Here is a 21,849-nt window from a genome sequence, read left to right on the forward strand (position 1 = left end):
TAATTTTTGTTACATTTAACTACACATACTTAAGAGCTAGTATTTTTTTCGAATGCATTTTTTTATATATTTTATTTTTCTTTATGTCAAATAATTTTTTTTCTATTTTTTATTTAGTTTTCTTTTAATTTTAGGTTATCATACACATCAATTAAAGTTATTATGTACACTGCAAATAGTATTTAAAGGGGAGGGGGCGGCGAGGGCGCACGTTGTGGAATTTTCTATTTAATTTACTCGAGTTTACCCTTTGCGTTTAAAAATACGAAATATTTCTTAAGCTAGAAAATAGTTTATTTTTGATTACTCTGTTCCTTGCTGCTGCTGCTGCTACTGCTGCAGCCTTGTTTGTTCTTCTTCTTATACATATATATTTATTTTGTATGTATATATATTCTGTTTTTGATTAGCAACTTTTACACATGGCCAAAAGTCTTTGTTTGTAGTAACCAACATTGAAATTTCAGCTGCATCGGCAGCTTGCTTCTGTTTTTGTTTTTGTTTTCTCTCTTTATTTATTTATTTTTATTTTCTTTTTTTTTGTTGCCTCTAAGCAAACATCTTATGCTTAAATATTTACTTGGCTATGCGAAAGTTCAACAGAAAAAAACTATACCAAAATAATGTATATATATTTATATTTACAGCATTGATCAAACAACAATTTGAATGGAACTTTGGCCAAAATTAAATTTAATTTATACGGTATGTACAATTTTAATTAATATATATTTATTTTAGTTTACTCGGAATTGGTATTTTATATATATTATATTAAACTATATAGTTGACATATTAATTAATTTGTTTATGTTCCTCTTATTTATTGCTAGTTGTTAATGCCAATTTCATTTTTGTTGTTGCTTAAAATCACTTACATAAAAGCTTCAATTAGCTTTTAGTTAGAGAATGTATTTTTTTTTATTTTTGTTTTTTGTTTTCGCTTTTAAATACACTTTGCTGTATTAAATGCACAGTTAATAATTTATTTGATTACTTGATTTACTTGATTTCTTATCATTCTTAACTTATAAGTGAAAAAGCGCTGCTTGAACTCCCTCTTCCTGCACGTGTCTCGATTACACGGAAGCTAGCAAACGAAAGGCTCAATCAAACACATGCATACTCAAATCACACTCATACTCTCATGCACTCACACGCTCATGCACTCACACATATATATAAAAGTAATTACACATACGCACACACTTACATACATATATGTTGATTTATTTATTTTATTTTTTAAGAGAGCTTAGAGATGATTAAATGTTGAAGAATTGTAATAAGGTTTTGTTTTTTACTTATGCATTTAACTTAATTATCGCCTTTACGTTCCCTTTGATGAAGTTTAGTTACAAATGTTGCGGGCAGCGAGAGTCTCTAGACAATCTTCATATAGACACTTGTGTGGAATATCCGATAGCCGATGGCAATCATTGCCATCACGTTGTGCAGCAGCTGCCGCTGCGTCGTTTTGGTCGAGCCGCCCACATGTCCGTGATACATGGCCGCAGGATTATCGCCTGTGAGAGAGATGAGCGTGGAGATAAAAATCAAGGTAAAAATGTGTTCAAATTAATTAAGACCCACACATACGCTCAGGTAGAAATAATAATAAAAAAAAAAAAAAACAACAACAAAAACAAATGCTAATGATAGCGCTTGCCGCACAACCTATGCTGGCCATATAAGTTATGAGCTTTTGCCACGCCCACACACACCCACACACACCCACACACACCACTTGTAGGTGTCTGTGTCTGTGTGTGTGTGTGTGGTTTAGTGTTTATGGCCTGGCTTTAATGGCCGCCTTGGTGGTTCGGGCATTTTTAATCCGCCTGACTCTGTGGCCCTGTAATTTTCATAAATTACTTTTATTGTTTTCTCTCTCTATCTCTCTCCTTTGCATATTGTTGTTGCCTTTTCGCACTTGATATATGAACTGTAAAAGCGCCAGGCACAACTACACAAATACGTTTGCAAATAAAGATATACAGATGCAGATACGCATACAGATACGGATACAGATACGGATACGTATACAGTTGCAGATAAATTTGCATTTATGTGGGTTGACGCAGTTGTCCATCTTTTTTATTTTATTTACATTTTATTTACTTTTTTTCCGGGCTCACTGTGGGCTTAAATTTTATTTCGGCTTCAGCTTTTTTGACTATTGTAAATTGCATTTTGTCGCTACTTTATTTAATTCAATTATAAACACAGCGTGCAATTTCAACATTGAAAAGTTCATCTGCATATATTCAGTCACGTTTCCTGCTTTCGCGTTAGCCTGAAGGCTTTCAGCGTTCTATGCTTTATGGCGAAGTTTCATTCGACAATGCATCAATTGAGAATGTGTGAAAAGTTACAGAACAGTTTCGATTACATGCTCGTATGTATTTTATACATTTGTGTTTCATTCATATATTTCCAATATAAGTTACAAAGTAAATAAATAAAATTAAATCTATTAAATATATTATAAAAAAAAATAGAATAATAATTAAAATCTTCAATATATTCAATACTCAATGCTTAAATTAAAATATATATAAATAAACTAAAAATGAATATTAAAATATATATATATATTTTTATTTGTGAATTTTAGATGAAAGTATTTTGTTCATGAGCAAAAATAAAAATTTAAATAATATACAAAAATTAACAAAATAATATAAAATAGACTTAAATAATGTAGAATAGAATTAGATAAATAATTTGCAATTATAAAAAATTGCTATTTAAATAAATATTAAAATATAAATATTAATATTTAGAGAAATCATAAACTAATATTTTACAAATAGTATTTTCTAAATTTTTCTATTAACTCTCCACAATTTTTTAATTGATTACGCAATCAATAATAATCACAAGAAACGTTTTATCCCATACGTAATTAATTATCACATATTGAAGGGTAACAAATTATTTTTCCATAAAAACGAGTTAATATAAAAACTTTAAGCCATAAATCAAATGCAGAATGTGTGAGATTCCATTCGCATTGATTGCAAAGCTGCAGTCATTTACTTATCTTATTTGTTTTTTTTTTTTTTTTTTCACAACTGCATTAAGTATACGCACAGTTAAACAACATAAAAAATAGCGAGCTATCGATGCAGTTGAGGCGCTGACTCACCTTTGAAAATGTGCACCAAAACGCTGGCTGGCTGCGTATTACTGGCCACACAGGTAAAATTGCCGGAATGCTCACGACGGGTGCGCTGAATTGTAAGCTCCGATGATTGAAAGTCTGCAGTGAAGTGAACGCAAAAATGCAATCGATGTTATGGTTATGCTGGGTTTGAGTTGGGCTTGGGCTTCGAGTTGGGGTTTGATGTTGGGATATGGGGATTTGGGTTTTTTTCGAGGCAGGTGTCGTAAATATTGGGAAGGCTGAAGCGGGCAGCACTCACCTGGCTCCGTTGACACATTAATGCCCCGATCAATGTCATAATTAATCATGCGGTTGTCGTGATACCAGAATATATACTCGGATGCCTCGGTATTCTGGACCACGCGACATTGCAGGCGCAGCGTCGACCCGGGCGTCAGATAACGTATGGGGGGTCCTGATATTTCGGCGCGCGCTTCTAACCGAATTGAATGACATTTTGGGAAATTGAATTGCCATTGCCACAATCGGATGTAGTGTGTGTGTGTGTGTGATAGATGTGGAAAGGTGGCAGCGCAGTAGAGATGAAAGATTTGTAATTTAATCAAATGTAAATGCAAATGCGTGTTAGAATATATACATATATATGTAATATATACTAAATCGGATAGTTGACTATTTTATACAAGTGGCGTATGCAAAGAGCTATCTAATTGGAAATTCTAGATAGTCTAGTATACTTGACAATCCTTACTATTGTTATTGTATATGCATTTAATACTGCTAATGATTTTTTTTTTAGCAAGAAATTCTTTTTTAATAATTTCCAAGCAACGTATTTATTTTTATTATTATTTTTGGTTCAGGGAAAACAAAGTAAGCTGCAATCTTTAATATTTCTTCTATTATTAAATTTTATTAATTTATTTTTTTTCTTTAAGAATTTAGTTTCTGTGGCTCTGGTTGCATTTACTAATAATTAGATTTAAACACAATTTTTGTTTTTTTCGACAATTTTTATTCGATTTGACAAGCATCATTATCGTATCTATCGACTTAGTTCACATCTGCTAAAATATTCCAGGCATATTCGACAATCTGTTCTTTTAGAGAAGAAAATAAAATTTTCTTTGCTGATAATTTCACGGTCAGATGATTTAAGCCATTCAAACTATTTACTTGCTGAAGCAAAAATAAATTGCTCGGCCAAGGTTTTCAAAATCTCGACTACTTCACAATTTTTGTTTGCTCTATTTTTTGTATTCCCGCCCTCCACGCGCTTTGTTGCCAATGTTTTGGGCCAACATCTGCAGTGGGCCAGAGCTGCGCATCAACTGGTTCGACCGAATTTCTTCAGCATTTGCGTGTTGTATATATATATATATATACATATATATTTATTTTATTTTTCTCGATGCGCTCATGCTGAAATTAGAAATGTCCATATGCCAGTTGCAAGAGAGTTGGCAGCCAAAAAAAAAAAAAAAAAAAAAAAAAATGTAAAGAAAGAAAAAAGCTAAAACTGAAAATGAAAAGCAAAGGCATAAAAAAGGGACACCTGCCCAAATGGTAGCGAGTCAGCAAAGTTGCCTCCCAGCAAACAACGTTGTCGACGTGGTCCATTGTTGTTGTTGTTGTTGTCGTGTTGTTGGCCTTGGCTAACGCTAACTGACACACATTATTCTGAATTTAACAAACAATTTACTTTGAATGTGCTGCGCCTAATGGCCTTTTCTGCACAAAAATAAAAAGGCCACGCAGACACACACACACACACACGTGCGTTGCCTGGCTGAAACTGATGTGAAATGCGAAGTGGAGAAAAAAAGTAAAGAGAAATAAAAGTTTGCTACACATTTTTGGCAACGTCTCGCATGAATCAGACACAGACTGGCGACACACTTAATCAGATTCATGCTTTTAGCTCAACTTGCGCGCATTTAAGAGCTCAGACTCTCTCTCTCTCTCTCTCTCTCTCTCTCTCTCTCTCTCTCTCTCTCTCTCTCTCTCTCTCTCTCTCTCTCTCTCTCTCTCACTCTCTCTATATGAGTTGTTGAGCGGCATTTTCCTTTGTGTCGAGATATACGATATTATATGCATTAGAATTCAGCTGAGCTTAGAGTCTAAGCACTGCCCAGTTTGTGTAGTCTGCCCATAATTGTGGCTCAAGTTGAATGCACTGAAAGAGTTTCATCTAGCTGACTTTATTTCGAGTGAGATTTAAAGAGACGGCAGAGATTGCTGAGTATATATTTGAAGAGTATGGAAGTATGAATCTTATTGTATTTTTATTTACGCTTTTAATTATTCATTTATTTAACTATATTTATTTTATTATTTTTTTTGTTTTGTTTATTAAGCTATTTTTCCCTTGATTATTATTTTATAACTCTGCTACAAATGGATTTTTATTTATTAGCACAATCCAAACTGATTCCTTACATTCAACTAAACTTTGTTTGGTATATTAGTATAACTCTAGGCATGGCCACTTGTATGCAATTGAGCAGAGAATCTTATCAGCAAATGAATGAATTTCTCTTTTGATTGCTTTCCATATCATGGCGCTCTCTCTTTCTGTGCAACTCTTTCGCTTGCTCTACTTACCGACTACACTCAAGTGCAAAAATATGGATGTGGGCGGATGTGTGGACACTTGGCACTCGTAGACGCCGGCATCACGTAGCTGCACAAATTTGATTTGCAATGTCCAATCCTGCAGAGACCGAGAGAAAAACAGAAAACAAAAACAAGAAACCATCAGCAACAAAGAACAAGTGAGAAGCGTGAGTAGGTATTTTAGTGCAGAGCTCCCTCTCTCCCTCTCTCTCTCCCTTCTCTCTCTCTCACTCTGTCGCACTCTCTTTGCAGTTTTCGTCATTTGATTTCTGTCACGTCTATGCCGCGTTGTTGATTTCGCATGCAACGGGCGTTGCGTGCCGTTGGCAAGGCCCAGCTGTTGGGGCCACAAATGCAAATTAGTTGTGAAACTCACCTCGGAATGTTTTAAGTGTGTCGCACTGAAGCGCTCATCGCTGCTATAGGTTGTTAAGCCGACCGTGAGCAGATGATAATCCTTTTTGCGTATCCAGGAGACCTGCAGAAATTCAAAACAGAGTGAAAGCCAGACGGCGCCATTAGTCAAATGCGATTGAGGCTAGGCTAAGGCTAGCTTAGGCTAGGTTAGGCCTAACACAAACAGCACACACACACACACACACATACACACACACATAGGCACTTCTTTTAACATATGCCAGCATTATATTGGCCAGTCGTGCGTTGCTCCTAGCCAGCAAATGTTTGTCAATCCATCAAAGCGGACGACGACAACACGATGATGATGCAATTTTTCAACAGAAAAAAAAGAGGAGAAGGAGAAGAAAATAAGATACAAACTTAAGACCCGTTGCTAAATCGAAAATAAAAAATATATATCAAAAAGCAATTACGTAAAGAAAGCAATATAAGCAACAACAACAACAACAATAATAATAATATAAGCAGCAGCAGCAGCAACAACAACAATAATAATAATAAACATAATAGCAGATTGATTGATCCCAGGTTCAAAGTTCAAATTGGCTGCTTAACTGTAAATAGACAAGCAAACAAACAAAGGCAACAGACACGTGAAGGGCCTCTTACCTAACTGTGTGGCATGACCACGCCCACATCTCGCTCTCTCTCTCTCTCTCTCTCCCTCTCTGTCTCGCTTTCTCTATTTGGCTGCGTGTGTGTCGACTTTTAGCTAATCTCAAATGACCATTAATCATTTCGATTTCGACAGCAGCCACGTTTTGGCTGAGAGGTAGCTCAAAGCGCACACACACAAACACAAACACACACACACACACACACAGACATACAGTTAAGTAAACATCTATTAGCCCAGCAGCAAGCTCAGATGAAGCCTAAAGAGTCGACTGAGCAGCGCAGCTACGCCAGCTAGCTGAAGTTTGACAGGCAATCGTAAAAGCTGCCCAGGCATGGCAGCTTAAGTGGGCTGTGCTGACTGCAAGCTACTCTGCTTGGAAGTCAGTGGGCCTAAAGAGCCTGCCAGCTGAAGTTGGGCCATAACTGAGCTTAAGGCTCCAATACAATCCTAATGAGTTGCTAAATTACTTGCTGCCAAAGCAAGATTTCATCTAATTATATTTTAAATACCTATTATAGTAAAAACCAAATATAAAAATAATAAAATAATGATCATTTTAATGTAAAAAAATGTATAAAAAAATAGATAAGTAAGAAATAAATAACTAACAAAAATAAATAAATAAAAAATTATAAAAAAATAAATGATTAAAATATAAAAAAATTAACATAAATAATATAATAAATAATATTCATAGCTGACTTTATTATATGTTTATTTATTTATATATTTTGTAAAATGTATTGTATATATTTTTTGTAATTAATTATTAGTTGATATTTAGGTATGCCAATACAATTGCATTTTATTTTATGCTCAAATTTAATGTTAGTATTTTTTTTACATCTATGTACATGATTTTTGTCTCCAATTTAAATGCAGAAATTATTTTTTTAGGTCTATAGAATTTATTAAACTTTAGCTATATAAATATATACAAGAAAAATCTTGCCAAATTTTCTGAATTCCTTCTTCTTTTTATGTATACAAAATCTTTATGAATAAATACCAGATTTTAGCATACATATATAAAAATATTTGTCAAACAAAAATCTTGGCACACTTTCGCTTAAAATCTTTAAGCTCCATCAAGACACAGACCCACATGTTTCAGAAAAAAATCTCAAAGCACAGCAAATACTGTTATGCCAGACAGAGCAGTGTATACAGCACAAGGGTTCTCGCTTTCATATTAGAATGCTGTTTCTGCAGTTTATCCCACTTTTTGTACAGCCCAAAGTGCGCGCGTGTATCAATCAATACGCAATTGATAGAGAAATTGTATTTATTGGCTCAGAAAGAGGAGAAGAACAGAAAATAACGAATAATGGCAAGGAAAGAGCTTTGAGGCCAATATTGACACGCAGTAGACGAGGCGCCAGCAGGAACAAATGTTGAAATTAACTACAAAGTAAATTGTTAAATCGTCAGCAATTGGCAGCACCAGAAAGAGTGAGAGAGAGAAGCAGTGAGAGAAGGAGGGAGGGAGACGAAGAATATAAAAACCACTCGCTAAAATTGCTATTGAAATGTACAATGCGGCGTATACGCAATGCGCCACAAATGAAATGAAATAAAAATATATGACAGCTGCTATGTAGGAAATTTCCAGGAATTACAACAGCTACAACAACAACAACACGCTGAAAAATATCGGCTAGGTATATTTATTTTGTGTAAAAATTCTATCCTTGACTCTGACTTCTTTAGGCGCTTAAAATGTTTTTGCCTGAATTTTTCACTTATTTTTTGTTAAATTATTCACAGCATATTTAATGCGCGAGCATATTTGAAATTGAATTGTTTTCGAGCCTCGAAAGTCATTTTTTATCGTGATTTCGCAATAGGTTTATATAATCAATACATCTATTCAATAAAAACGAGAGAGCTGCATAAATTGTGAACATGGAAAAACTGAAGCGAGCTGAGTTCAGTTCAGCTGAGCTGAGCTGCTGTCATACATCCATCTCTCTCTTGGCCTTCTTTACAGCTCGGGTGGCTCTTCTACTTCACTCTTATTTTTTATGATATTTATGATGGCTGTGTAGTTGGGTCTAGCTGCGACGTGTCGGCAAATAAACTCTGAACCGTACGCAGAGCTAAGGCAAAATGTTGCAAAAAGCGTAAAGCGGAATGTGAGGATGTGGCTGCGTCTCCTGCTGCTCCTGCTGCTGCTGCTGCTGCTGCTGCTGTGGCAGCAGTGAAGCCATCACGAACAAAAATGTGTCTGCCCATCTCAGCCAAGTTGCAAGCCAAAAGAAAAATACACAAAGCGCTCGAAAAAAGTAAAGAGAGAAGAAAAAACATTGGAATATATGTATAAAATGTTGCGGCAATTAATCAAAAGCATACGAATTCCTTTGCCAAAGTGTCTCTGTGGTTGTGAGTGCGTGTGTATGTATGAGTGTGTGTGTGTGTGCGTAACTGGTCATGTTTGCCATGTGTGTGCGTGGCGCATAAATCTCAGCTGGCTGTCATTTGAGTGTGTGTGTGTGTGTTTGGTGTGCGTGTGTGGTGTGTGCTATTGCGGCTGCTGCGGTTGTGTGCGTATGTGTGTGTGTGCTGCAGCTGCGAGAGCGCAGATAATTGTTTACATTTTACCTTTTTTTACAAAATATACACAAAAATAAAAAAAATATACGCAGCACCAAAATAAAAAAAATGCGCCTGCAAAAATAAAAAATCAGCATTTAATTTATGGCCAAACGTTGGCTGGGGGCGCTGTTTGTTAGGGGTGTCAGCGGTACGTCCGGGCGGGTGGGGGCTCTGGCTGGAGTCTGTGCGCTGCGCACAGCCACAAATCACTTGTTAGCAAATTTATGGCAAATTTATGCTAACTACATGTCCTGGCCAAGCTGCCAACAGGCAGGCGCACGTAGGTAGGCAGCGCGAATCCTTTCCTTTCCGTCTGTCTCTGGCTGCCAATGCAGAAATTGTAGCATACTTATTTGCGCGCCGATATGTTGAGCCATTCTTGGCATTCGCCCCAGCGGCCCCACCCGTATGGAGTGTGAGTTGTGCGCTTATCGCTGAATCTCTCGACAGCTGCACGCATATGCAAACTGTCTAAAATGCAGGTAGATGCAGAGAGTGGGGCAGGGGAAGGGGCTGGGGCTGGGCCAGAGGCAGCTGCTTGTAATTGTGAACGAGAAAATTCAAATACAAAAGCCGCTTGCAAAAATTGATTTTTTCTCCCTCCCCTTTTTGCTTTTACTTTTGTATTTTTTATTTATCTTTTCCGGCTGTTCCTTTTTTTTTGTCTTTTTGTGTTTTTCTCTTTTTAGCAACCAACTTTAAATTGGCTTTTGTTGTAACTAGTTGTTGCATGTTATTGACGAGCATTTTGTATGCTTTATTTCGCGCTGTCCATCCAATTTCCGTTGCCGCAAGCCCATGCGGGTCAATGGAACACGAAAAATTGCAGCGAATAGAGCGCCCTCTGCCGTTCGCTGGCAGTCGAAAGGGCAGTTAGTTGTAAACTGTAACAACTTTACATCGGTTGCTTGTTCTACACATTCGCGAAAGTGAAATGGGCATATTGGTTTTGTGAAAAGTCCTTCTTAAAGTTGAAAACTCTATTGAAAATTCTATTGCAGATGGAGATTATATATTTGGAATATTTAAAGATTTATATGTCAAGATTTTCTAGATCAGCTCGCTATGGGCGTGGCAGATCATTAAGTGAGAAATCATGGTAGCTAAAGTGCTAGAGAGTCAGCTCACAATCATTAAGATATCTATATCTTCTGTATAAATATATAGAAACAAATGTTGTCCATGGCAAATCAAAAGAAGAATCTTTCCAAGATTTATGAGTCGTGAATGGGTAATCTGCAGTCGTCAACACCTGTTTGCATGTTTTTTACTTGTTATTTATTTATTTTTGGTTCGATTGTATGCAAGCGATTTTAATAAAATTCTATTTAGATGCTGCTTTTTGGCAGCCATTTGTGCAACGTAACGAGAGAGGATAGGAGGAGATAGATATGTATATAGATATATAAGTATATGTCTATATGAATACTATAGTATTTGTGTAAGCATTTTTTGTGGCATTTGCGCGCAATTTAAAAAGGTACAAATAGCTGATGTAAAAAACAAACAAGAATTACAAACTTTTTTACCAAAATACGCTCAATTTAATTTTGCTGTGTGAGTGTGTGTGTATGTTTGTGTGTGTGGCTTGTTATGTGTCTGCCCTTGTATATACGTGTGTGTGTGTGCGTGTGTTTGTGTGTGAGTTGTCTGATAACTATTTTGTAGCAACGCGCTCTATGTGGCATTTGGGGTAGCTGCACACAGTGAAAAAAAAAAAAATAATAATAAAAAAAAAATAGCAGTGCTCAACTAGCGGGCGCGAATATTTTGCACTAACTGCACAAGTATTCGTGTGTGTGGGTGTGTGTGTGTGTGGGCATTCAAGTGCGCGCCATATCCATAACAAACTGTAGACAAAAATGGGTCAACAACTTATAACAAAAAAAAAATAAATAAATAAAATAAAATTGCACGCAAAAGAAAACTTTTACGAAAAATGCGCAGAAATTGTTCAAGTTTACGTTTTATCAGCCAACAAAAATTCGACTCGTTTTTTTGGTAATGCAACTTTCAAGTTCAATTTGTGAGTTTGTTTTTTTCTTACATTCTGCAGCTGAACATCAATAAATAATTTTAAATGCCTTAAATTGTAGAAGAGGAGAAAGAGGTCGCGCACCTTGTTAGGCATTATTCATTATTCTTGGAGCGGAAGTGCGCATTAAATGCAATTAATGCATAATTAAACATTGAGCATTTGCTAATTGTGCTCAGAGCCCATCGTACGCCCTCAAATTAGCCTGTCAAATGGAAAGGCGAGCGAGGCGAAGCTCGAACCCTTTCACAAAACAAAACTGGGCCTCCTCTGCCAACGCACAATAAGCCAGCCATTCTATACGTACATATATATATAGAATGAGCATTAATAACAATCATCATAATAAAGGGCAGAAGAAGACGAAGGCCCAGTCCAATGTGCAAATTACCATAGCCTACTTTTCAGCTGTCAAGGCAACGCGAATCTGCAAAATGAATGTGAACAATTTCGAGTGTTTGAGTGCGAATGTTTCCCTCTCTCTCTCTCTCTCTCTCTTTTTTGTGGTATGTCTGCAGCATCCCCATTTCACATTTTCATATTTCTCAGCTCTCAGCTTTCATTTCTCATATTTTTCATAATTCACAATTCATATTTCTTTATTTTTTTGGTGGCTTTCATTAACGCCGCCCACAACAATTGTTTGTTGTCATCGTAATTGCAATGCAATTAAAGTAATTAAAAGCGAAATGCAGCGCAGCGTGGCAATGCTCAACTTTTGAGGGCTTTCAATTTGAATTTCATTTTATTATTTTGCATTTTTTTTTCTTATAAATTCACAATGTTCTAAGAGCAACAATTAGGCAAGGCGTGTCATTGAGGACTGAAACTGTTTATACAGAAATGTGAGAGGGAATTTGATAAAAAAGCTCATATTTGGAAATTGAAATTTATATTTCTATAAATGTTGTTTGTGTTTTAGAAGTGATGGGAGGCTATTTATTTTACTATTATTAATATTATTATTATTTTTTTAAATATATTTTTATTTGATATTATTCTTTTGAATAAATGATATTATTATATATATTATATATATATTTATTATATTATATATTATATATTTTTAAGTTTTCTATTTATTTTTATTTTTATTGTTATTATTATTTTGTATATCTGCTAACTTTGTTTAACTTCTAAAGCGTATCACAGATAGTATATTAATATTTTATGGAAAGAGAATGGAAAAAATTAACTAAAACTATTTTCTATGATGGACATAAAATTTCAAAAAATTCTGTGTGAAAATTAGAAGAGGAAAGGCAGACTTTAATATGAATAATTTGTATTTTGAGCAATCTTAAAAATTGTAGAGCTTAAAATGCCAAAGGAAGGTAAATTAAAAACTTATATTTTTTTGACAAAAATATGTTCTAAAATCTTCAATCATGCCGCTAAAAATATTAATTGTATATGTATATTTACTGCAAGTTATTCTAGCTTTATTAATTATATTTCTGATGACTATTTTAGCTATGCATAAATTTAACTGCTAACCTTTCAACAAAATCTCTCTATTTAAAGCAGCATCAGTATTGCTCATCTTGGCCCTTTTATGGCTTTGACAGTCGCTCTTTTCTTTGCCTGATAGCTTTAAAAATTTTTCTCTGTAAGTTTCTGCAGGTGAGTTCATTCACAATTTATATCTCAACATTGAACTTTCACCTTTTTGGGTCGTCGAAGCTCTATCGCAGTGCAGGAATTTGCAGCTTTTCTTAATTGTTTTCAGAGAGCCATTTGTCAAAACAATGCACATAAAACTTTATAGAAATAATGAATCCATTTAGCATAGACCCACCCACACACACCTTTACACACACTCCCTCTCTTTCTCGCACACACACATTCTCCGTGTCATAGAGTGAAATGTGGGTCAAAAATTGTTTGTCTTTTGTTGTAGCATTTGTTTTAATAAACATTGTGACAGGCAACGACAGGACCAAACAAAAGGACACAGCTCATTCAGTGCGGGCGAGCAGCTGGCTGCCTGGCTGCTTGAGTGTAAGCCTTTATCAAGTTGTCTTGGCCAGCTGCCGCAGCAGCGGCAACAGCCTGAATGCCTTATTAGCTGACAAACTGGCTAATGGCACAAACAGGACGAGCAGGAGTGCAAGTTCCGCTCGTTCAGCACCCGCTGCCATTGGCCGTCACTTGTGTAATTAGGGTTCAGGCTGCCAGTGAACAAAGTGATAATGATTTGTATTCATTAAAAAGGTTTATGGCAAATTTTGAGCAACATTTACTTTTCGGTCAGGCTGCCAAACAAACCTTGCATGGCCCTCGGCCCCTTCTGCTGACGTTTAGTTAATGTTAAATTAGCCAACAGCATACAAAGGATGTGGCCTCTTTTTGGGTGAGGGGGCCTGTGGTGCCGGCTGCGGTTCTTGTTGCTGTCATAAAGTTTTCTCATTTAATTGCCAAGCTCAAGACGCAGTCTGACAAATTTCTCAAGCCATGCGGCTTTATGGCAATGGCAACAGCAATGCCATAAATGCAGTTGCCTGAAAATGCAAGCGCAGGCGACAGACAATGCCAGGACTTTATTTCCATGCTAATTAAATGCTTAGCAGTTGGATGGGTATGTCAGGTGCATGTCAAGCTAATAAAGCGCATTTAATGAAGTGCTGAGTGCGCTAGAAAAGGAAACAAAAGTCGTGGTTAAAGCAGCAAAAGGGGAGGTGGGCGGAATGTGAGAAACAGAGTTTGTCGAATGAAATGATGTAGCTTAATATATATCAAATTTGTGACGGGTGCGTGGAATGCTTAAATTCATTTGTTTTTGTATATATGTAAATAATATATAAGTAAAATATATCAGTCAGATTTGCTCTGTGGCAAAGATTAAGCATCATAGCTTAGCACTGCTTGTTCTTCATTTTATTCCTCACGCTCTGCTCTCTAGATCAACCGAAACTTAAACGTAGAGTGCTCCCATTGGTCGACCGCAGCGATGTCTACCTGTCACCGAGCTCAACGTTTGAGAGCGAGTAAACCTGTGAGTGAACGTTGCCCTATATAAGGGGCAGCAGCTGCAGCATTTCTGCAGTCGCCCAGGCCTGTTGAGAGGTGAATGCGGTGAGGTGAAGTGAATTGTGTGAGCGGTAAACGGAATCAAACGGAGGAAATACTCAGAAGGAAGACTTTCAGCGAAGAGAGGATATAGTTGGAGGAAATACTCAGAAGACTTTTTGCTTCATTTAAATAGAGTCAACGAAAACTAAGAGCGTAACAAAATGAAAGATCGGGGACGAACTGCTGGAACAATCAACTTCACTCCCGGAGTAACTCTCTTAAGTTTTTCACAGACTATGAGTAAAATCAAAGACGAAATTGAGAAATATATCAAATACATGATTTCTTAGAGGCAGGTTCGCATACAAAACTATTAAAAAAAAACTATATAAAATCAAATGGAAAATTTCATGATATTCTTCTTCTTATTCTAGAGCTTAGATATATATATCTAAGAATACTTTATATACAATATATATATATATATATATATATATATATATATATATATATATATATATATATATATATATATATATATATATATATATATAAATATATTCTCATTTTTTATACATAATCAACCGTCGATTCACATAAAATAGCCCAATTGCCACTTGTTTCGGCCAATTTTAACTCTCTCTCCCTCTCACTAACACCATAAAAGGAATATATATGCATATTAAATGTTTTCTGCAAATTGATGGCTTCAATAAACTTGGTGTCAATCACTTGAGAATTTGAAATAAAATAAAACTCGGTCTGCTGCGGCGACAAGTTTTATTTAATTCGAGCGGTTTTATGGAACTTTTGAGGCTATTAAAAAAGTCTGCAATAAAAAAATGTAGTAGATGGGAATACATGGTTTTTATTTTAAAGGAAAAGTTGTGATTCCATGACAAGTGTGGGCAGACCTTTAGGTCAGCGGCCTATGAAACTAACTGCAGCTATAATTTTGCTACAATTTTTTGTTTTATTCATAAATAAATTTTTATATTCAGCAAGAAGTCTGGTGGAATTGTTTATTATGCTCAATGCAGACAACTTGTATTATCTTAACTTCGTTGCTGAAGTTTCTCTTTTTTTCTGCTTAAATTCTGATTCTGTAAAGCTGCTTTGCCACCTCTGGCATCGGGCATTACGAATAGCTACAGATGCACCCACGCATACAAACAGACACACTCACACTTGGTTGCCATGGCAAACAATAATAGGAAAAGTATGCAGTGTGTACATACGTATACATATAACAGGGACTGTGACTGCCGGGCACTACAAAAATATTTTATAATTTTATATGCTATTTTAAGCAGCGTTGACGGCGACTCTGGCTAGAATGCCAGAAGCTCAGACTGCGAGCCTCAATGCCACATTGCACAGATGTATGAATGTGTGTGAGTGTGTGTGTGTGTGTGAGAGAGAGAGATGAATGCAAGTGCCTTAAAGCTCACACAATTCATACGTAACAAAAATGTGAGCTATAAAAACGGGCCAAGAACAAAAACAATAAGAAAGCAGAGCAAAGCGAACAATAAACAAAACTTCAAATAAAATGGCACAAAAAAAATGTATATATATATATTTATATATGTATGTGCGAGTCGGACTATATAATATTACGAACTCTGAGCCTTCGCATACATAAAAAGTAATTCATGTGCACAAAAAAAAGAGGCAAAAAGCAAACTCTGCAAAGAAAAGGAGAAAAATAATTTATAGCAAACTAAGCTAAGCAAAACAAGCTCCGGTTCTGCTCTATAAACGACAGAGCGTATTTTATTTTGTAGCAATAATAAATACAAATTATTAGACACGAATTATGTGTTTGTTTTGATTAAAAACGCGCCTGTTTGCCATAGCTTGCGATATATAAGTGTGTGTGTGTGTGTGTGTATGCCTAAGCAGTGATTTTTGGCAAGTTTAGAGTAACCCTCGTCAATGTGAAACAGTTAGGCAATGCCCTGTATAGTAAAGAACCTGAATTGGGTATTTGCATTTATGGTCTTTGAGCACACTTTTGTATTTGTATTTTCAGCGTTTATTTAACAAAAAAAAAAAAAAAAAAAAAAAAAAAAAAAAACAATTTCTTATATTTAAAGATTTTTCAATAAGAAACAAAAATCAAATATATTTTTAAACCATTTATTTTGAATTAAAATTTTTTATATATGGGTAAAAAGTGTTGTTAATGTTTTTATTTAAAATTATATATTATATTTTGTTTTTTTTTTTTTTTATGAGAAAAAAAATCATTTCCAATCAATGCAATCAACATAAAAAAATAAATAAAATCATAAATAAAATAAAATAAAATTAAATAAAATAAAATAAATAAATAAATAAAACAAATAAAATAAAATAAAACAACTAAAATAAAATAAAAGAAAGAAAATAAAATAAAATAAAGAAAATAATGTATTTAATATAACAAAATTAATTTTTTTTTAATATATTTTTTTTATTTAATTTTAACAAATTAAATTTTAAATTAAATGTAAATTTTTTAATAAATGATAATTTTTTTTAAATAAATTATTAATATAAAAATTATCATTATAAAAAAAATCAGTTTGCCATTTGTTTACATTTAAAAATAAATAAAACTGTCTTCCTTCTACATTAAAAAGAGATATCTATGAGTCTACCACTCGTTCTATTGTTTTTCCATACTGTTTTGCTGGTTTGGACAATGCCAAGTTGCAGCATATCAGATCTTAAACTTTTAAAATTCTAACAAGTTATATGCGAGCTATATATATGTTTTTTTGTATGTATTTGTGTCTGTAGAAATAGAGCTGGGTTTTTGCTTAAATATTTGCGTAACCTTTTTTATCTAAACGACTTATCTGAGTGGCGGGCGGGGGTAGGTGCCGCTAACCAGAAATTCAATCCGAATAGTGTGAGAGAGAGAGGGAGGGAGAAAGGTGGAGCAAGAGAGAGCGAGCATAAACCCTTGAGCGTTAATTTTCATAAAATACCAATTTCGGCATTTTTATCTCGAATTTTGTGTGCACTTGCTAGTGGCTGTGCGTGTGTATGTGTGTGTGTGTGTGGAAATGAAATTTACCTTATAATTATATTCCTTTTGTAATCTAGCAAATTATATATAAATTAGCTGCTGTATCTGCAAAAGTTATCTAACTGCAGGGCTGCCCACTTTTCTAACACTCCAAGTTGCTCGAGCGGCGGAGCTCCGCTTAAGTTGCGCTCGGAATTTAAGCAATTGCCATTTGCAATGGCTAATGCCTTTACTTTGGCTCTCGGTCTTGGGCCTGGTGACATGCTGTGAGCACATTTAATTACTGCCACTTTTCTCTATGAAAATATCTAAAGAGTCTAGACATTAAAAACGACAATTTATCTAAAAAGTAATTAAGTGCTCAAGTCGCAAGGACGCACACGCGCACCAGCAAACAGCAAACAGGATGACAGCCTGGCTACCTACAGCCAGGCTTTTAGTCTGCCTCTGCTCTGGCTGCTGATTAAGTTCAATTTATATATGTATGTATAGTATACTCGTGTGTGTGTGTGTGTGTGTGTGTGTGTGTGTATCGCTGCTTACAGTCCATCGCTGAGCTGCTGGCTTGTGCTCTTCGTATTTGCTGCAGTTTAAATGTATTTGCCTTAGTTTATTTCTAATGCCATTTAAGCTGCATTTCTCAAATGACATATTTTAATGTCAACTTTGTCTCTGATTCCGAAATGTGTCGTAATTTACAAATTTCCAATGGAGCTTTTTCCACTCGACTAGCACGATTGCTGCTGCTGCTGCTCCTGCTGCTGCTCCTACTCTTGCTGCTACTCCAGCTGCTTCTGCTGCTGCTACTCCTGCTGCTACTGCTGCTACTCCTGCTGCTAGTCCTGCTGCTGCTGCTGCTGCTCCTACTCTTGCTGCTGCTACTCCTGCTATTCCTGCTACTTCTGCTGCTGCTACTGCTACTCCTCCTGCTACTCCTGCTGCAGCAACTGACATTTAGTGTTTTTGGCTTTTATTTGCTGTTTGTTGCTTGCAATTTGATTTATACGCTTTAAATTTGCTGTTTGTCTGCCTGTCCGTCCGTCAGTCCGTCTGTCTGCCTCTTTGGCTAATCAAAGATTTGCCTTATTGTTGTTTGTCATGCCAATTGCTTTTGTCAAACTCATTTTGCAAATTTTCCAAGACATAACTTAATTGGAATTCGGTTTGAGATTTTGCCAAAATCAAGCCAATCAACTTGGCCAGCCAGATTTTCTATGATTGAGCCGGAAATGTTCTTAAATGACAGCTTGAGAGAGATTTTCTGCATAAAATATTTATATAAATTGAGAATGCTTAAGAATTTTTGTATAATTTTATTTGTGTAATTAAGTTGTCAAAAGAGCATGTAAGGCATATGAAAATGTAGATCAATTGGATTGTGGTACGCAAGAATTTCCCTGATATTGTCTTTTCAGAATGAGTTAAGCTCCATTCCCTAAAGTTAAACGAGTATATTGGTTGTGCGCAATGCTCGTCTTGCTATTGAGATTAGAGAATTGAAATTTGGCATATATAGCCATGGGTATACTCTTCTGATTTAGGAGCGTATCAAATAAGGAAATGCTTTCTAAGGTATCTCAGAGACTTGCTTAAAAGGCATATTCTGGCAATTGAATAAGTTAAGGCAGACTCCTTTACGACTCTCAGCCGACTCCTTCCTTACTCTGTCCTCTCTTCATTACTCAACAAAAGACAATAGTTTGAATACCATGAATGAGTATTATGCAGTCGGAAGTGCCTGTCTGTGAAATTCTTACTTGTTTTGTGTTGAAATTATGAAAATTAAATAGAAATACTTCTGGCTTCACCCTCAATTCCCATAAATTTACAATTTAAAACAAGCAGAAACACACATAATTACTTAGTGCATAGCTCTTATGGGAAACTTTGTTTTCCAAAGGTGTTTCCTACACACGCACACACTCATAAATATATGCTTCGATGATTTATACATTTGCCCCGCTTCCTTCTGCTGTTGCTGCTGCTGTGTGGCAAAGGGGCGTGGCAAAGGAAAAGACGGAGGCACAGGGAAAGGCAAAAGCAACGACTGCAAAATCGCAGCGCGACAAAAATTAAAATTGCAGCAAAATGGTGAAACAAAGGCTCAGGCCAGAGCCAAAGAGAACGCATTTACGTGCTGCTTCTCGCGGAAGCAATTCATTTATTTAATGTTTCCTGCATTTTATTGTCGTCTGAAACTGAACAAAATTTACGACAATGGCAACATTAACGACGGCGCAGTACGCAAAATGTTTAGAAGGGCAAGCAAAACAAAAATATAAATAAACAAGTAAGAAAGCTCTAGTCGAGACTGCTCGACTACGAGATCCCCTGAACCCTTCGAGCAACTGATATTTCAATAATAATTCGCACATACACACGCACACATACACACACACGCATACAAACAAACACACGCACACACACACACACGCATATACAGGCGATTGCGCTTGGGTTGCGCTGCAGTGTTGGCGATATTATGAGAACTTATTTGTGGAATAATTTAATTTCTAGACGTACGATCGTAATGAAACTTTCAGAACGTAATCATGATGTATAAATGTATGTGTATACCGAAGCTCAAGTCTCTAGTATTTGATATACGGCTTCTACAAAGATGAGGGTGAGGGGGTTGATATAGGGGTGGGGGGTAAATTTTAACAAAAACCGAAATTGTATAAAATTCATCTTAGTATACATTTTAAATTTGGAGACTCTAGCTTAAAAGATGTAGGAGATATAATTTTTAAACTGATCTTCGATAAGGTTTTTTATCGATAAAAAAGTATCGGAATGAGTTATCGTTTTTTAGTGATAAACTCGATATGCGCGTGATAATTACGGACATTTTAAAAAAAAGTTGAAGTCTCTAGCTCTTATATCTTCTGAAATCGACGCGTTCATACATACGGACGGACGGACGGACGGACGGACGGACGGACGGACGGACGGACGGACGGACGGACGGACAGACAGACGGACAGGGCTAAATCAACTCAGCTCTTCGCCCTGATCAAGAATATATATACTTTGTGGGGTCTGCCACGCCTCCTTCTGCCTGTTACATACTTTTAACAAAACCATTATACCCTGATTTCCCATTTTCAATGGGTTCAGGGTATAAAAAAAAAAAATAGAAAAAAGAAAAAAACAGCCTTCATTAAGGGTGCAACAAGCAACAAACGCACAAACCAACCAGAGCACAAAAACAAGGGGCAAACCTTTGCCTAGCATTGGACAAAGGCAAAAAGTTGGCTTGGCTGCCAAATGGAAATGAAGTCAACGAAGTAGATATACCCTGTAACCTGTAGAGATGTGATGGAGTAGTGTGGAGCTAAGAGCATGAGAAGGTTATGAATGAGCTAGAACTGGAAGAGCCGAGCTATTAATAATCTTTAAGTGCCAAACAATTTTATTTATTTGCAATATGTAGTCTTAAGAAAGTTGAAAAAAATTTTTATTCAAATAAATAACAAAAAAAAATTAATACGAAAAATACAAAATAATAAGCAATTGATAATAATTTGTAATAATAATTTATAATTGCAATTTATTTAGTTTTAATTACTTAAAAATTATATTTTTTGGTGTTCAATGCAGTGAAAATTCCAAATAGAAATAAAAATTGCTTTCAGAAATAAAAAAAATATATTAGTAATTAAATACAAATATTATTCTGCTTTTCATTTATTTTATGGAATTACTCGCCTTATTATTTTTCCCTTTAGCATTTTGGTAATGAAGAAATACTCAATTCGAATTATTTCTTCTTGCTCTTTTTATCGCTTTTCATTTATTCATTCATTATTTCTTCACATACTGTGTTTCATTCTTTTCAACTTTTTTTATGACTTTAGTTTTCTTATTTTTTTTTATTTTTTATTATTTTATTTCTGTAAGTTGTGATGTACTCTATTTTTCATTTGCTCATAGACCCACTCTTTTCTATTTCCCAGCCCTCACTCCTTTGTTGCAAATATCTAACCGCTCTCTACGCAATTCCCATAAACCTGTACTCACAACTTTTCCGCAACTCTCAAGTTTTATGCATTGAAATTGTTAAAGAACTCACAAGCTGCGCTTTCGCTGACTTTTCTATATATACGCTTCATATATCACTGCCCTGCATGTGTATATGTATATGAATATGTATGTATATGTATGTGTCCCATTTGTTTGTATACATGCATGTACATATTTCCTATTCATTGAACCTTTCCCATTGCAAAATACATTTGCATATTACAGTGGTCTGTATGTATGTGTGTGTGTGTGTGCCCTTAATGCTGTTCATAAATTTCTGCGAATATTAATGCGCAGTCGGCAAAGGCAGCTGGCCTGTGGGTGTGTGTGTGTGTGTGCAGCAGGTGTGCAGGGGCAAACTATAAATATATATATAT

At 35.5% G+C, this 21,849-nt stretch overlaps 1 protein-coding gene across 2 annotated transcripts in view; it reads right to left on the reverse strand.

The window, feature by feature from the left end:
- Window positions 1-399: 399 nt before the first annotated feature.
- dpr13 (defective proboscis extension response 13) overlaps window positions 400-21,849 on the reverse strand; it is a 56,315-nt gene continuing 34,865 nt past the window's right edge. The window contains exons 3-7 of one of the 2 annotated variants that reach the window (XM_030382444.2): window positions 6,123-6,224; window positions 5,735-5,843; window positions 3,429-3,602; window positions 3,152-3,265; window positions 400-1,526 (exon numbers count right to left, since the gene is read on the reverse strand). In XM_030382444.2, coding sequence (XP_030238304.2) covers window positions 1,384-1,526; window positions 3,152-3,265; window positions 3,429-3,602; window positions 5,735-5,843; window positions 6,123-6,224 — 642 coding nt within the window. In that variant the 3' untranslated portion in view covers window positions 400-1,383. Of the gene's footprint in view, window positions 1,527-3,151; window positions 3,266-3,428; window positions 3,606-5,734; window positions 5,844-6,122; window positions 6,225-21,849 lie in introns of both variants that reach the window. The other variant, XM_018106777.2, reaches the window with a different exon arrangement.

This window comes from Drosophila navojoa, chromosome 5 (genome assembly GCF_054131105.1).
Source record: "Drosophila navojoa isolate 15081-1374.11 chromosome 5, UAZ_NAV_1.0, whole genome shotgun sequence".
NCBI classification, from domain to species: Eukaryota; Metazoa; Arthropoda; class Insecta; order Diptera; family Drosophilidae; genus Drosophila; species Drosophila navojoa.